The 17,897-nt window shown below is 37.8% G+C and overlaps 1 protein-coding gene across 2 annotated transcripts in view; it reads right to left on the bottom strand.

Moving 5' to 3' along the window:
• LOC136878907 (lateral signaling target protein 2 homolog) overlaps window positions 1-17,897 on the bottom strand; it is a 212,828-nt gene that overhangs the window by 56,548 nt on the left and 138,383 nt on the right. For both annotated transcript variants that reach the window (XM_067152505.2, XM_067152506.2), the window contains exons 4-6: window positions 9,302-9,618; window positions 6,873-7,044; window positions 4,572-6,607 (exon numbers count right to left, since the gene is read on the bottom strand). In XM_067152505.2, the coding sequence (XP_067008606.2) occupies window positions 4,572-6,607; window positions 6,873-7,044; window positions 9,302-9,618 (2,525 nt within the window). The remainder of the gene's footprint in view (window positions 1-4,571; window positions 6,608-6,872; window positions 7,045-9,301; window positions 9,619-17,897) is intronic.

Below are 17,897 nucleotides of genomic sequence, written 5' to 3'. Positions count from 1 at the left end.
AGCTGTCAAAAGTATCTCTTGCCAAACCATCTATATCTTTCTTGGAGCATATTGTTTTCCCCGATGGAGTTTTGGTAGATTATTCTAAAACTCAGGCTATCCGTGATTTCAAGCCTCCCAAAGATTTTAAAGGGGTTTCGGTAAACGTCTTTAGAAAATTCATCCCAATCTTCGCAAACAGGGCTCCACCCCTGAATCTTCTTCGCAGGAAAGTTGTCAAATTCAAATGGAGTCCTCCTCAACAAGCTGCTTTCAATGATCTCCAATTTGCCCTCTGCAACAAACCTGTCTTGGCTATGCCGGATTTTCATTGTACAGACCGACGTGTCTTCATCTGCCACCGCTGCAGTTCTTCTACAGGAATCTGCACTTGGAAGGCGGCCCATTACCTACCTTGTCACCTCGAGAGGCAAAATATTCCATATTTGAACTAGAGAGATTTGCTGTACTCTTTGCCTTAGAAAAATTCCGCCTTTACCTAGAGCACGTGAAGTTTGAATTAGAGATGAACAATCAGGCTCTAAGTTGGGTGCTAGCCAAGCCCCGTTGTACCAGGTGCATCGCACGGCTCTCTAGACCAGGGTCGCCATATCACCATTACATAGCTCTTCAATTAAAGGTACCGGTAATCGTAGAATGACTGAACCTGGAACCAGCCCTCATATCCAGGTATAAAAGCCTGACCTAGCCAGTAATCGAACCCGGGCCCTTCGGGTGAGAGGCAGGCAAGACAGACCACCGGGCTGGCTTCAAATGTTAATTGCCGGTACCGTACGCAACTTAACAATCTCGAAACTTTACATTCAGTTTTACCGGGGAAACTTCGTCAGTTTCCTCTGAAAACTTCGTCAAATTCCTTTGAAAACTTCTTTCAGTTTAGCAACTTTGATCAGCCAAACTCTTCGAAAAATCTAATACCCGTAACGCCAAGCCAAACGACAATCAACCACTAGTTGTTTTTCATTCTCTAATCTAATAAAATAAAGCACATTAGATACAAAAGCGTCCAACATGATGGCAAAATCCCTTTTCTTTTAAAACTTCCACTGCAATTTGGTCACTGGTACTATACGCGAACCTTTTCTTGAGCCCGATTTTTACGGGGTGAGGAGTAAGGAGGGAGTGCCGCCGGTTCCGGTTATACTGCCAACTGGATGGAAATGAAATCTGAACTGAATCGATAACATGATCGATCAATATGAATTTTCTAAACATTTATTATGTTACGTCAACAATTGTGTCACACATACATTATTTAACATTAAATAACATTTCTCGATGCGAATCTTGTTACTAGCATGAATTATATAGTTTGGCTTCGCTGTGTAAACAACAACAACAGTACTAGTTCGTAAAGTGTACGCCAGATGTCGCACAGCGATGAATAAGCGATTCATAGTTTGTGTTTCAAAGGTTGCCGATATGGATATTGAAGATAACCGAGGTCTAACGATTCAGCACTAGGGAGCTCAGGGCTCAAGAAAAGGTTCGCGTATAGTATACTGTTCTTAGTCAGTTTATGGAAATCTTGTACCGCGTAAATCAGGCCTACATCGACTTTCGTAAGATACAGTTTCTTGAAAAACGCGTGATCAAGATTTAGCGTTGATGGGACTGAAATTTCTGCACGGCTGACCCGGGAAATAGTTTCTTCGAGGAACGGATAATGCGGGATTTTTACGTGATTTAATTAGGATGCTCGTGGTACCATGTAATTTAAACGAATAATATGGGAAAACGTAGTTTCCAGGAACGTATAATCGAGGTTCTACTGTATTTCTCTTCCACCTATTCAATACAATTCAATATGTTAAAGTCAGAGTTAAATCCTCATTCACATAAGAATTGGTACGTTTTGCCCTTTCCTCTCGGGCATCATCAGCCGTATCATTACCTCAAACCATATATAGTACCTGGTTAAAAATGATCTAAACTCTACTACAAAATTGAATACAATAAAAACGTCACTTAAAAAGCTATCATTATATGAGTAACTTGATTTAGGTACAAGTGAAAATTAACAATATTGATGGCCTTGAGCTATGGTCAATGTTGAATATGAATGAAAGTTTAAAAATATTGTTACAAAATGATGAAAGTGAGTATAGAACAATACAAATGATTATATACAAAATAAGGAAATGCATTCCAACACCGTGCCATTTTTCGTAATATTGGACCTTGGCATGTGTACCTGATATAGTCTTATTGTAACTAGCCCAGAAAGACGTTATATTTATGCCGTAGTTCTACTTGAGCACCTATGTTGAACAATTTATTAGAGATCAACTTGATGAGGCTGTTGAAATGTCATTAGACCCTCTTATTCCGTTGAGCAATGTTCTGTGTTAATAGTGTGCCTAGCACAGAAAGACGTTGCTTTCATGTCTTAATTTTTTTTCCATAGGTTCCCAGTTTTTTCTAACAGTATTTAGTGCTAAGTTATTTTTCTAAGTTAAATGTCCTATTTGAAATTAGTGATGTTAGAAGATTAAACTTCTGATGTCTGATGTTTTTCTCCTTCATTGTATTTTCATTTTAGTTGAGAAACCGCAACATTATTAAAAGATTGTGCATTGAAGGTTTACTGGATAGGTCATTAGTAGTTTTCATCGATCTTCATCTGATTTGAGTCAGTCTATTTTTACGCTGATGTGTTTGTTATTGAAGCGTGGTTAAAAGGGACACTAAATAAATGATGCTTAGTTGTTGGTGTATTGATTTTATTGCAACATTAGTGGATGAATGTATCCCCTTTTTTTTCACGCTTTAATGCCTAGCTGTGTCTGCTGCAGTACTGAAAAATAACTTAGCACTAAATACCTTTAGAAAAAACTGGGAACGTATGGGGGAAAAAAAAGTTAGCCAAATCTTACAGTTATTCAGAACATTACTATGACTTTGACATCAGTATTTTGTGATCAATGTCTAGTCCATCACAGATATATTTTAACTGTTAATTATGTGTTATTTAGTCGTAATATTTTATGGATGTAAACAAATTTTAACGAACAAATTAATTATATGAAGGGTCAATGTAAAGACTCAACCTTGAGATAATTGTTCAAAAAAGGCTGAAGATGCTCGATATAACGAGCAAAACATGTCCCTGTCAATGTTTGTATTGTAATAAAATGTCCTTCTAGAGACAAACATTTTTATGTATTGAATTAGGTGGAAAATAAAACAAGAATTGTAACTATTAGTAGTAAGTTCAATACGGGTAAAAAACATGAAAATAGTTTTATGCAATAAGTGGTATTTTCTGAGATGTCAGTGGAGAGATGGCGTGGAATTACATCAGTAGACGAATAAGTTTGAGTGGTGTCTGTAAAAGTAGGAAAGATCTCAATATGAAGATAAAGTTGGAATTCAAGAGGACAAATTGGGGCAAATATTTGTTTATAGGAAGGGGAGTTAAGGATTGGAATAACTTACCAAGGGAAACGTTCAATAAATTTCTAATTTCTTTGCAATCATTTGAGAAAAGGCTAGGAAAACGACAGATAGGGAATCTGCCACCAGGGCGACTGCCCTAAATGCAGATCAGTAGTGACTGATGGACTGATTGAATCGATCATTATATAATCATTTAAGAGGCAGTTTTTAATCACAGCCTGTGAGCTAATCGCAGTAGACTTATCTCAAACTCCGTTAGACAAATAGGTAGATTTCATGTTTCCGAAGTTATTGAACTTATATACCCGGGTTCTTGACCCGTATGCTTTGAATGACCTTTAGTGTCGAATGTTATATTGTAAATTTCTTTGTAATATATAATTAGGGTATAGTACTTTTTGAATGAACTTTATGTTTTTGATTAAATAAATTATGTTTTTACCCCTTTATCTTGCCGAGTTCTCATTCACGGATACGTATTCTAAGATCCTGTCCCGATCTTGTATCATAATAATTTTGTTAGACATATTTTGTTTTTCGGATGTACCACACTGTGTCTCCACTGAGCTAGGCCATCACGGACAGGGGAAATGTGCAGTATATAATATAAGATGGATTTACGTTGGCTTGGCATGCTAAGTGACTTTTTAACATTATAGACATGATGCTGTATAGGCTTTTGGGTTTATGCCGTGTCAAGAAAATAAGGTGAAATTCTTTACGTTTCGCAGAGAACTGTCCCCTAAAATCTCGACTGTCCACAAAAAAGGCTTCCTAAACAATGACTAAAATTTAGACGTTATAATAGAAGTGGAAATGGTACGTTCATTCGCCACCAGATGGCTTCCAATACGTGGCACAACGCTAGCATGCCATTTCCAAAAGCCCAAAAGCCTATACAGCATCATGTCTGTAAGTACGGGCCGTGAAAGCATCAATGGCAACATTTAACATTACTTTGGCACAACATTATAAAAAGGTTGCCAACTCTTGGTATAGAATCTGGGTTACCCACAAGAAATGGGGCTGATAATCATGTTGTTCTGGCTCTATAAACAACCATCACCATTAGAAACTATACTATAAAAATATAAAAAGCAGGCCTGCAAGAGTCAGATGTAACGAGGTTTTACTGTATAGCAGCACATATGGTAGCCATCACTAAAACATACCTGGTATTTGGATTAGCTGGTATCACCTTCGTCAAGGGAGACTGAGACAGTCCTTTGCTCCTTTTCCTTCCTCGGCACCTCAAGGCACCATTTTTCCTTGCTTCCTTCACTGGACTAGGCTCCCGTCTTGAACTTGATGCCTGAACCCTCAAGTAGTCCCAATTGTTTGCATAATCCCGTTTGCTTCGATCTTCGTTACTACTGCACAATGTACACTGACCTTCCCCGCTAGCAACACCTACCCACTCCTCCTCAACTTCTGTCCGTACAATGACACTGGGCACCACCACTGTATCACTATGAGCTATCACAGATGCATCATTACCACCATCACGAAGCCTTTGCTCTCCGGTCCGAAGTTCCGTTTTACTAGAACTACTAATGTTATTTGAAAAAGCAAGAGTTGAACTCAACTGAAAATCATTATTAGCACTATAATAGTCCGTAATAAGATCACTTTCACTGACATTGAGATTATGGTCTATATTTCTAAGTTTAAAACCTACACCACTGCTGCAGGAAGAATTAGTATCACAGATATTAGAACAATGGGTTGGAGAGAAATCACACTGATGATGTTTCACACAAGTATTATCCTCACACGATTCTGGTGAAGAGTTTACAGACAGTCTTGTTACTTCTCCTCTCTCCCCTACACAGAAGAAATTACTCTGCGAGATCAATGTTTTGCTTTCAGTTGTGTTTACTTCTTCAGTAACAGAGGTAGAAGAGGTCCTAGAATTTAAGGTGTAAACACAGGAAACAACATCATTGTTCTGTAGTGGATTTGCCCCCTGTTCACATTTAGCAGTACTACCACTACAATCAATCACAGTAGATTCATTGTCTTTGTATTCACTACTACCTAAACAAGTGTTAGGAACACCATCTGGAGATCTATCAGATAAACTTCCTGCATCACTGAAGCTGACAACAGTGCCTAATCCTGAATCAATTGGAGATTGAATACTTGCTTCCTCTTCACAGTCATTCCTCTGGTTCGAAGAGGTACTCCCAGGGGCGACAGCAGCAGAAAGAAGCAAAGTGGAAAGCGTGGCAGTAGCAACAGACATAGCTTCACTAGAATCTCCATCCGGAAGAGATTCCCTTGAACCGCTGTTATGATTGTCTCGTAAGCTTGGTCCTTCAAGAGAGGCTAGCATTGACTCGCGTCCAACTTGATTAGCAAGTAAAAAGCCAGAACTAGCATTAGATATCCTGTCCGGAGAATTGCAACTACCTACATCAGTCTGTATTGCTGGTTCAGAGACTTGATCATCTGGAGATAAATCACGGGAGATGGAATGGTCTTCATTAAGAGAGAAATCTGAAGCCATCAGAGATGACGATGGAAAGGGGAGTGAACTAACAATTGGGATTTGCTGAATATTTTCTGAAAACTGGGAGGGTTCACCGATGATGGGATACTGCCTAGGAGGCAGTTCTGAAGGTGGGAATGAGGCAGTAACCAGTCCGTCATTGTGGGAAGAACTTTCTGAAATGCAATGTGAACTAGATTCATGGGAACAATTATCAGGTCCTGGGATGAAAACTGAAGTCTTTCCTTCACTATCGCTACAAGTCACTACGTTGTTATTCACAATTTCCTCGCCATTCAGCAATTCCGTGACCACAGTCTCGCACTCTGACGTTTCACCAACCCACTCTGTTTCATCCTCACTTTCCTCAGCATTTTCCCAAGTTGCAACAGCACCATCCCCTCGAGTACTCTCCTGCCACTGATCAACTTCCGTAGCCGAATAAAAGTCAGAAACAAACTGTTTACAGCTGGGGTAATCAATATAAAAACGTGTAACAAAGTCATCTAGATCAGGTACAGTAGGATAAGATGCTGGAATAGAAGATAAGGAATTAATGTCAAGACTTTTGTTTACTGAGTGAGGTTCTAGTGAACAACTGTTGTTGGAACTACAGTAGTCCGTTACTTCTTCCGATGAGCACAACAGCTTCTCTAATGTGTACAACTCCTTTTTATTCAGTGTCCATAAAAGTTCACGTATCTTATGAAGTAAAACCTGAAAATATAAAACAGAAAAATAAACAATTTAGCATTTTATATACTGGTATTCATAAATATACTCAAACTGGCAAAATATGAATTTCTAATTATATAACAACTAATTACACATATAACAACACACAGGAATAGCTGAAAACTTCTGTTGGGTTTGAATCCATAATCTTGGTACCTATAGGCCAACACTATAGTAATAGCAGACTATAGGAAGCCTTTAAACTGGTTTCAAAGTTTAGCTTATATTTAAAGTATAATATACATACCCTAAATGGTCTAAACATTTCTGACATATCTGCAGGAGTCTTATCCAGACAAAGAGGACCATCAGGGAAGATGAGAAGGCCACTCACAATGGCAAGACGTGGGATAGTAAACATAAGAGCAGGGTCATAATCATCCACCATCTCTTGGGTCAGGAGCTTCATATGCAGGGCTCTAAATAAAAGAGCAGAAAATTAAGCTAAACACTCAAAACACAAATCATACATGTGATGAAATTAACTACAAAATTATAATTATATAAGAGCTCAATAAAATACTAATAAATAAAAAAGACATCTTCAATGCAGTGCTATAAAAGTGAAATCAAAATGCTATCTTTCCATCAGTTTTACTGCAGAAAAATATAGCTAAAATTACTTAGGTATCATAGAATGTAATTTCTGCAAGATAATACAGCAAACAGAGTATGAAGTTTAAATGCAGGACTAACACTATAATAAGATGAAGACTGCAGAGGTTGTGGCATCACATACATACATACATACATACATACATTTCTGAAGAATGCAAGTAAATCAAAGGTTGTTTTAAAATTTAAATGTTGTTTTAAAAAGTGTTATTTTTAATATTTTTTTGTGTTGCACAACACAGACAGGTCTTATGGCAATGATAGGATAGGATTAGAAAGCTGCCAACAGTGGGGTTCGAACCCACGATCTTCTGAAAGCAAGTTCACAACTTGCTCCATCAAATGCTTATTAACCAGGCATTTATAATCATAATAAATTCAACTAAAAGTTTGTCGGACTCATTGGCAAGCAGAAACTGACAAGCACAGGAAGTACTTACCACCTATAAAACAGGCTCTCTTGAACTACAGCTATTTGTCATTGATAGATTGTAGCATCATGCCACTGACTTTTTTTTTTTTTTTTTTTGGCAGGAACAAACCACAGTTCAATCACAAGTATATCCCTTCAATTCCTACCATGCCTAAAATAACAATTCTTACAGTGGAGAAACCTAACTGAGGGCCATATCAACAGTGAAGGTCCTCCTGTAATAAAGACAAGACAACATTCACATCATGATGCAACAGCCAGCAATCCCTGAACTCATATCCAGAGGTTCAAGAAATTCTGCTTAGCTATTTTCCTGTGATGATGTAACAAAGAAAAATAGGACTTGAACTGGATCAATTTTCGATGATGACACTTGTTTCCGGTCATCAGCCTCTGATGATATGAGATGACAAATATTTTAAAATGTACCCACTTACTAGGATAAAAACGGTTATGAAATTAAAATAATCAATGGATCTTATTTACAATGCCTTCTTTTCAGAAAAATAATTAAAATGTAAGAAAATTCAATAACACACTGAACGTTTAAAAGTGACATATATAACAAGTTAAAAGTGAAAAACCAATCTAAAACATAAAACAAGAAGATAAAAACACAGTTAACAAAGCAAAATTTAAAGTTTCTAAAACAAAATTTGTTTACAGTAAAAGAAAACTTAAAACATAACTAGATGACTAGGTCTACTGACTGCTTGTCACCTCTTAGAATGAGGGACATTGTAGTGGAAAATTTTTGACTATAGTGCAGATCAGCCTCATCCTCTTCCCTACACCCTGTAAGAATTTGTACTATGATCAGATGAGCAGCACAAGTACACACTGGGGAATGTGGGCATCACTACACAATGGCCGATCCAAAACTGGCACAATATCACTACTCATTCAGGACACCTGAAGGGAAGCCTTTCATATCTTAGTTGTTACTTTATTTGTTCTCAGCTTATTAGGCCTGCCACTCATCCACCCAGTGAGCCATTACCAAACATCTAAGCTGAGAATGTATATCATCAGCTGGAACCTTGTAATCGGGACAGAGTGACTGCCTCTTTGTCAGCTTGATCAGCTAACTTGTTTCCCATTATACCCATTTGGTTTGGGAACTATACAAATTTTTTATTCTAGCGCTTACCTTCCATAACCTAGGCAACAGATTGCAATTACATTACACCAGGGAGTATTGCAAGAAACACGTATCAATAGATGGCAATGAGCTCAATGGGTCAGTGCACACAAGTAATGCTCACGACCATTGGATAGCATGTATCGCAAAGCTTTCAAGATGGCACAGAACTCTGTATTTGCTGCTGGTTTCAGGTAATGGAAAGAGAAACATATCATCATTCACAATGAACAAACAGCCTGCCTTTTCTTCTGCCCTCAAGCCATTAGTGTAAAGCAAGTCTGATCCCGGATACTGGCTTACAATGGACCTAAAAAGCCTCCGATGACTAAATCTCTCATATTTAGACAACACTTATCATTACTATAATAATATGACAGCATAGAGTCCTGAGAGCTACCTCTACCAAGAGGCAGTAGTATTATAAAAATTGTATTTAAAAAAAAAAAAAAAGAAGAAGTAGTTTAACGAAACACGGCTTTCTTACCTTTGTAATGTCTCCGAGAACAACACAACAACAAGCTGCTGCAGCTCATACTCACGAGGAGTCTTCACAGGAACCATAGCACTAACGTAACTCAGCTCAAATTCTGCAAATAAGCGATCAAAAATCTTGAGGGCTTCTTGCAGCCGTTCACTATACACTTCACTTGATTTCATGTTGCTGACAGCACTCCCTCGCAAGCATTGTTCCCGCAGCAGGTTACGCACATTCTCCAGAGCTTTGGTCAGGGCTTTCGCAAGTGGACGCATAGCTGCACTCTCCCCCTCACGATTCATGATACTAGAACCGGCTGCAAGACACTGTAGAAAACAGAATATTTGCAAATAATGCATAGTAGCTTTCATATTGAAGGTAAAATAGATTCAATTTACTAGTCTTAGAACTGTACAATGTTACAAAGGCGAACTCAAATAATAATTTGCTACAATTCCCATTACTTGCTATGATACTTAGAACAGTATGGCTACAATTTGAAAATGAATCATATCAATAACTTACGCATGCTGAGACAATGCATAAATTCAAAGACAAAATAATGTTTTTTTTTAGGGGTAAAGGGCATCATAGATATCTTTGTCCCTGTTAGAACAAAAGTTGATTAAGAATCTGTTTCAATTTAATATTTGAAAACTTAACTTATTAGCTGTAATCATTTGGATAACAAATACAATCATTGGATCTTGGATAGAATGTAAAACCCTCCGACACTTTCTTAGGTCCAAGGATTTTTTTGAGAAACTTACTTTCCTTTCTCTTAATTGTGGGATTGTCTATTTTGGCTAGTGTGTCTGCAGCAAAGAGGTATTCTGGTTAGACTACTGTGCAGTACTGCCTCAGTTTTGCCTGGAAAGAGACTGATCTGGGCCTCTAGGTATCGTGGCACAGTTAGGCCATTTCCATCCTCCTTGCTCTTTCTCCTAGCAATTCTCTTTCATTGCCATTGGTAGTAAGGTATTTAGTTTCTTAGTCCTCTGGATATTTCCATATACAGTTGCAACCTTGTGGATAGGGTCCGTTTTAGCTAAGTCCAAGTACACTGTCTTTTCAAATGAGATCCTCAGGCCAGTTTTAGCAGCTATGCCTTGTGCAGCAGTACTATTTGTTTCACTGCTGTTGTGAAGCTGTCTGGAAGAATCACTATTCCATCTGCAAAGGCCAGGCAACCAAATGTGATACCAGTGCTTTTGCAACCTACTCTTACTCCAGTTCGGATATAATTTGTTGCCAACTCTTTTCTCCATTCTCTGATGACTTTCTCCAGAACATGAGTGGGGAGAGACCATCACCATCTTAGTCACGTTTTAATTTTGAATGTTTCTGACAGCTCACCCAAGAACTTAACCTGTGAATACATGTCTGTGAGGTCACAAGCATCTTTCTCTACCTTACGCTCCTAAACATGATCAATGATTTGAGGAGGAAAATTTGTTCTCGGCATGAATATCCCTTTACATGTAACCAATCTCATGATTAGACCTGTATTGAATTTGCTATAATATGCTTACAATATTGTACACAAGGAGTAGAACCACAACAGATAACAGTCACCGTAATGTAACAAAACCCACAAGGTTTCGTAGTAGCAGTCAAAGGGACGCACTATCATTCAAATATTATGAAAGAAACAAATCAACTCCTCAAGATTTTGGATTGACGTCCCTTTTTGACTAAATACCTCAAATATGAACTACTACCAACGGAAAATCTGATTGTAAAAACAAGACTAGTTCGATGAAACTAACTAATTCAACATTTTACTGTCCAAAACTATTAAATTACAGTAGCAAGCCTCAAAATTAAAACAAGAAGCTGAATTCCAAACGGATCCAAGATTTTAATCTTAAGACACCAATAAGTTTTAACTATAATTACGACTCAAGTTTTAACATAGAAGTCGAATTACAATTGTTTTTAATAAACTAGAACTTTGAGAAAACAATTTTAGCCTAATTTTTAACATTTGAAGACACTGTGTTTTGGATGTCAATATCTTTAGAATTAACGGTTATTCCAAATTAGTATAGTCATTCATATTGTGAAACTATTAATGTGTTCATAAATTCCTATGTTTATATATTTTATTACTTTATTGTTAGAATTATAATTAAGCACAAATTTGTCAAAACTAATCAAATACAACAGGTCTTAACCTTGAGATGATTATATAGGCTGAGGATGCTTGAAATTCAAGCGAAATGTCCCTATAAAACAGTGTTGTAGCATTATGATCTAACAACATAAAACCAATTGTATTGAAAAGGTGGGATATAAGAAATAAAACAATAAAATCACAATATTGTAAGCATGAATATCCCTTTCAGAACCCTGCCCGGTATTCCCCCAGCTCTTTATACAGGTGGTTACCACCCCAGTTTGAAGTGTTTTCGACAGTATCTTGTTGTTCACGGTGTTCATAACCGATTATCCCCTGCCCAGACCGTCTCGCACTATTATCCTCTGTTTTCTTCCACACACTTTCTTTCCATTCTTCAGCTGTGTTCTATTCTATCCTGGGTGTCTTTTATTGCACTTTATTATTTTCTATTTTTTTTTTCCTACCATATTTGCCCCTGATTTGTCTGATGACCTTCCTGTTACTTCATATCCACACACAGTGTAACAAGGAACATCTTAATTGGAGATTACATGGTATCGTCAGCTCCTGCTTAAAATGCTAGCGCTGTGCCAGCATACAGCAAGCCATTTGGTGATGAATGAGCATACCACTTACCAATGGTAAAGCATTCTTTAATTCAGACCCTCATTATTGGAGAAATGTTCCTCGTGAACAGTCAAGATTTTCATCTAAAGACGCAAAGCAAAGTTCTCTGCAAAACAAAGAATTTCCCTTGTTTTCTTGACACAGCATAAGCCCAAAAGCCTGTATCATGTCTACAAGATACACAAGGCACTTTTGGCAAAAATGTTTCACAGAAACTTTGAGAAAAATATCCACAAAACATTCATGCTGAAGCAAGCAAAAGTAGAAAAATGACAAAAGAGCATGTGAAACGTTTAATATTAGTCCCTGATAAACATGTAAGGGATACTGGCATACTGCTGTGAGATTCTTGGTCAGGTCATACAGGTAGTAGATGTAAATTTTCCAAACAAAAATATTAAAGATACTGTCACTGAAAATAACAAAATATTGCCAACTTCTTGATGTGTACTTCTTTCAATTATACAGGCTTTATATAAGAAGGATCATTCATTTTGTAAGACTGCAATGCGAAAAACCACAAGTTACATGATCAGCATTTCATCATTAGAATTCACAGTACAATCAATTTTCTGCACAAAAGTACAAGCCTATATAGCAATATGCTAAGCAAAAGGCAGGTTATGACACTGACAGACCCCCTCATGATTGGAAAATTTAATTAGTGTGGCTTTGATACTGGACTGCCTGAAATGCGAAAGCGATGTTGAACATAAAAATGTGGCTTTAGTGGTATGTAAATATTCTCTTCCATTCTACTTTAACCACTTCACTGAAATTCTACAGCTGCACTTTGAAGACTAACAGCAGCACTACCAAGTCTGTAGAATGAAAGTGTTTTACATATTGTAATTACTTTAAGCAGAGGATTAATACTGTTGATGGAAACTGTAACAATATACAGTTATCCTTCATTATAATGCCATCGTTTGTTCAGAGCATTTGTTGGCACAATATAGAGAGTGGCGTTAAACTGAAGTTACTATTTTAAAACAGCAAGGACTTAAGAGTCTACGTTAGTGACAGCATATAAGGTTTCCCAGAATAATATTAATCAACATTTAATTTTTAAAAGTCTGCATTTTGCATTAGGACAACCCCGTGACCGATATTACATACTCAAATACTTCCTCTGGTTATGCCTTTCCCCCGTAACAATGCAATGAAAAATGGCTTGCAGTGTTGTTCTGACTAACAAATGGATACTGTTCTTTATAAGCACACACTTCTCGCTTTTTTTTTTTCACATAAAAAATAGTTTATTCATTGTACTCCTCTCTTAAGAACCTGAGGAACTAGTAAATGCCACTATGGTCCTAGTTACAATGATGGGGAAATCCAGGCATTCACTTCCCCATGGTAGAGAGGGGGCAACGAATGTATGTAATGACAATGTTACAACATACAGGCGGCTAACGAATGATGGGAACGAGTGTCTCCCGGTATTTAAGGACCTGAGGAACTAGTAAATGCCTCTATGGTCCTAGTTACAATGATGGGGAAATCCAGGCATTCACTTCCCCATGATAGAGAGGGGGCAACGAAGGTATGTAATGACAATGCCGAGTGCCAACACACTCTTCGGAGGGTGGGTTGAGCGGGTGGAGGTGAGAAACTGCCCCTAAAGGCGGATGAACCAACTTCGTCAACGGTATTGAGATGCAGAAGGCAATGGGAAACCACTGCATTATTATCCCTCATAAAGCAAACATCCAATCGTCTCTAACTGAGCAAATGATTACTGATCATGAGCATCGGAACTCAAGATCCGGCAGGAGAAGACAGACATGCAAGGCTTCCCAGGTCGTCAGTCAGCGAAATCCTTGCAAAGGACAGGAAAAACAGTTTAGAATCGCAACTTGGAATGTAAGAACACAATGATATAGATGTTGATTCCCATAGGGAATCTGAAACATTTGTCCTGAATGAGTAAATAATCATATGTTAGAAGAGGTAAAAAGAGTGATGAAAGTTAATAATATTGATATTTTAGGACTTTGTGAAACATGATGGCAAGGAAATGGCGATTTCATTAGTGATGCACTTAGGATAATCTACAGCGGAGGAACAATACCTTGTCAATACAGTGTGGGACTAATTATTGGGAAGAACTGAGCAAAGAATGCTGAGAACACCTATCATGTAAATGACAGAATACAAATGGTGAAAATCAAAGCAAAACCTACGGATATGACTATTATACAAGTGTACTTTCTAACATCGAACAGTAATGAAGATGAGGTTGAAGAGCTGTATGAGTATCTTGATGAGCTATTAAAACTAACTGATGACAAGGAAAATCTGGTGATTATGGGAGATTTCAATGCTGTGGTTGGCTCAAAACCAGACAGAATGGGAATAGGGAAATTTGGACTGGGAAAGAGAAACAGCCAAGGTGACAGGCTACAAGAGTTTTGTGAACAGCATGATATGGTAATAACTAACACCATGTTTGAAGTGCCTTTGAGAAGACTATATACCTGAAAGAGTCCCAGAGACACGCAAAGATACCAAATTGATTTCAAATTAGTTAAAGCTAGGTATAGTAATAAAATAAAATCAAGTCACAGCTACCCTGGTGCTGAAGCAGACAGTGATCACACATTTGTGTTGGCAAAGTACAATTTCAGATTTGATGATGATGATGCTTAAAGGGGCCTAACATCTAGGTCATCGGCCCCTAATGGTACGAAATGAGAGGAAATGTAATCACAATTTATAAGTCCAAAATCATCCACCGACCAGAATTCAAAACATGACGACGAAGAAGGAATGGATGGATATGCATTTAAAACAATCAATGGATTCGACCCGTAATGCCCCACATTCCCAGAAACTAGTGTTAAACAATAGTATTACTGACCAAGGGACTGCTTCTCAAGCACAATCCTGAATCAATGATGCTTGTTGTCTAAAGGGGTCCAAAATTCAGGTCATTAGCCCCTCATAATGGTACTTATCGCTAGGAAAGTAAACCATGGTATTTGTCACGTTGCGGTACTAATCAAAAGTAGCATAAACTTGGAGTATTCTACACATTATGGTATTATTCACAGGAAATGTAATGCGCACATGTAACACAGACCTATGGTGTTTCTCACATTGCGGCGCCATTTACAGGCAACACAAACCTATGCTGTTCCTCACATAGGTGTACTAATCACAGGAACTCGTACTATCCCGTGGTGTTCCTCACATAGTGGGTACTAATCATAGGCAAGCCAGACCCATGGTGTCGCTCACCCATGGTGTTGCTCATATAGTGGTACTAATCACAGGTACTGTAAAACTCACCCTTATTCACATACTATCGCTACTAAACACAAACCTATTATGTACATAACATAGTGGTACTACACACAAGTAAAAGCGACCCATGGTGTTCCCTGCGTGGTGGTACTAATTACAAGCAGAGTCATGGCTCTAATTCGGTCATCCCTTGATCGCCCCTTTTAGTCGCCTCTTACGAAAGGCAGGAAATATCGTGGGTGTATTCTTCACCTGCATCCCCCACCCACAGGGGGTTGTGTGTTTGGTCCGTGAGAGCTATTTTATTTCGCCAAGTCCGCCGGTAAGTTGGTTAGGACAGGCCACATGGGAGTATCACATCTCCCCCTGCTACACCAGCGTAGTAGGTTTGTGGAATCAGTGTTGCCAACTTAGCGGATTTTCCGCTAGATTTGGCAGAATTAGAAGACTGTCGGTGGAGAAATAGATCGTTTAGCGGACAGCAGATTTTTTGGCGGAATTCTAATTTATTATAGCGGAATTTAGCGTTTTATCTATATTACTTTTCTAAAAAAAATGTGTACTCCAGGCTGTCTCCAAGCTATTCCGTATTTCTTGTCTGGAGCTAGCAGTCACATGAGGAAAACATGTTATTTGGATTTGATGTTATGAGATCATGATATCATAAATTTGTAATGCGTGGGAAAAAGTACTTATCTCTTAGTTGACGAATGATGACAGATAATGAAACTGTGAGAGAGTAGAATTTATATTTATGCTATGAAGGAAGACCGTTTAATGGACTGGCCTTTTCTGTGTGTGGCCCTTGAGATAGGAGATTCACCTAGTTTGCACCCAGCACTAAAACGCCTACAAGTTTTAGCTCGCCAACTCGCAGGCAGGGGGTTAATACTAGTGAAACTCACAGATCAGGTGAGTACAGACTACTACTACTACTACTACTACTACTACTACTACTACTACTACTACTACTTCTTCGTCTTCGTCTTCGTCTTCGTCTTCGTCTTCGTCGTCTTCGTCTTCGTCTTCTTCTTCTTCTTCTTATTATTATTATTATTATTATTATTATTATTATTATTATTATTATTTGCGTATGGACCCAATGGATCACGCAAAGCTCTAACGATTTTTTCTGAGTTGCCAAACAGATCTCATCCTTTCTCCGTGGATCCTTTTTCGTTCTTCTGTTCACTTTGCTCCAAGTCGTCTTTTTCACTTCGTTCTCTGGTTGCACTTTCCATCCATTAATTCTTTTCCTATAGAGTTTCTGTCCGTGGTGTCATTTGAGTTCATCTGGGCTTTATCCAGATCCTTCTTCACTTCTAGTACTCATGGAATATTTTTTTAGATGTTCTATGTACGTGAGAATCTTGTGTGTTAGTCTACTTGCCGGCAGTCTGCAGACGTGTTCATAAAATTTCAGACGTCTTTTTCGGATGTCTGCTGTAATGTTGGAAAGATCTTCTGTCACTTTGCGTGACCTCAGTCTATATCCATCTTCTGTTTTTCGAGGGTCGAAAATTTTACTCAGATTATTATTATTATTATTATTATTATTATTATTATTATTATTATTGCCTATTATTTGAGATTGGATTCCTTGGCGGAATTTTAGCAGATTTTTAGTAGTATTTAGCGGATCTTGAAAATATAAGTTGGCAACACTGTGTGCAATTTCAGATTTAAAAAGATAATCAGAAGGAAGAAAGTCAGATAGAATTTAAACAAATTGCAAAACGAACAAATTAAACAGAAATATGCAGAGGATACAAATGCACTCATGTAATCTAATAATTGTGAGATGGACTGGAAAATGACGAAACAAGGAATCTCTGAGATAGCACATAGAACTTTAGGGAATAGACGACTAGAGCCAAGAAAACCATGGATTACTGAAGAGATATTAGATCTCATTCAGAAACAAAACCAGTATAAGAAGATAAACACAGCAGTAGGCCAAGATCAGTAGAGAAAAACAAAGAATCTCATTGTGACAAAATCTAGGGAGGCAAAAGAAGTATGGTTGAAGGAAATTATGCAGACTACGGAGAACGATATAATAGGAGGAAGAACAGATAGAGCATATGGCATGATCAAATCACTCCAATATAAACCCAAAACAAGAAATTCAGTTATAAAAGATAAGAATGGGCAACTACTTATTGATAGTGAAGATATCGCAGAACGCTAAAGGAATATCTTGAAGACCTGAACTGGGATGAAGAAGTAATGGCAATTCTAGACTATATTGAACCTGAACAGATGGTGGAAGAAAATATAGGCCCAATAATCACATGGGAAGAATTTGACATGGCACTAAAACAATTAAAGGACAAGAAAGCAACCGGACTGGACGACATACGAGCAGAACTTCTCAAGGGAATAGGAGAAAGAATGAAAGAGCAACTGTATGATACTGTATCACCGCATGATGCTATTACAACGGCAAAATTCCTGGAGACTTTACGAAAAATAGGACAGTTACATTACCAAAGAAAGGAAATGCTACCGACAGTTCCAACTATAGAACACTAATACTGCTATCGCACGCATCCAAAATACTCCTTAATGTAATTAAAAACAGAATTAAAAAGAAAATTGAACAAT

This window comes from Anabrus simplex, chromosome 8 (assembly GCF_040414725.1).
Source record: "Anabrus simplex isolate iqAnaSimp1 chromosome 8, ASM4041472v1, whole genome shotgun sequence".
Taxonomy (NCBI): Eukaryota; Metazoa; Arthropoda; class Insecta; order Orthoptera; family Tettigoniidae; genus Anabrus; species Anabrus simplex.
Note: the sequence above shows the minus strand (reverse complement) of the source record. Positions and strands in the feature narration are given on the sequence as shown.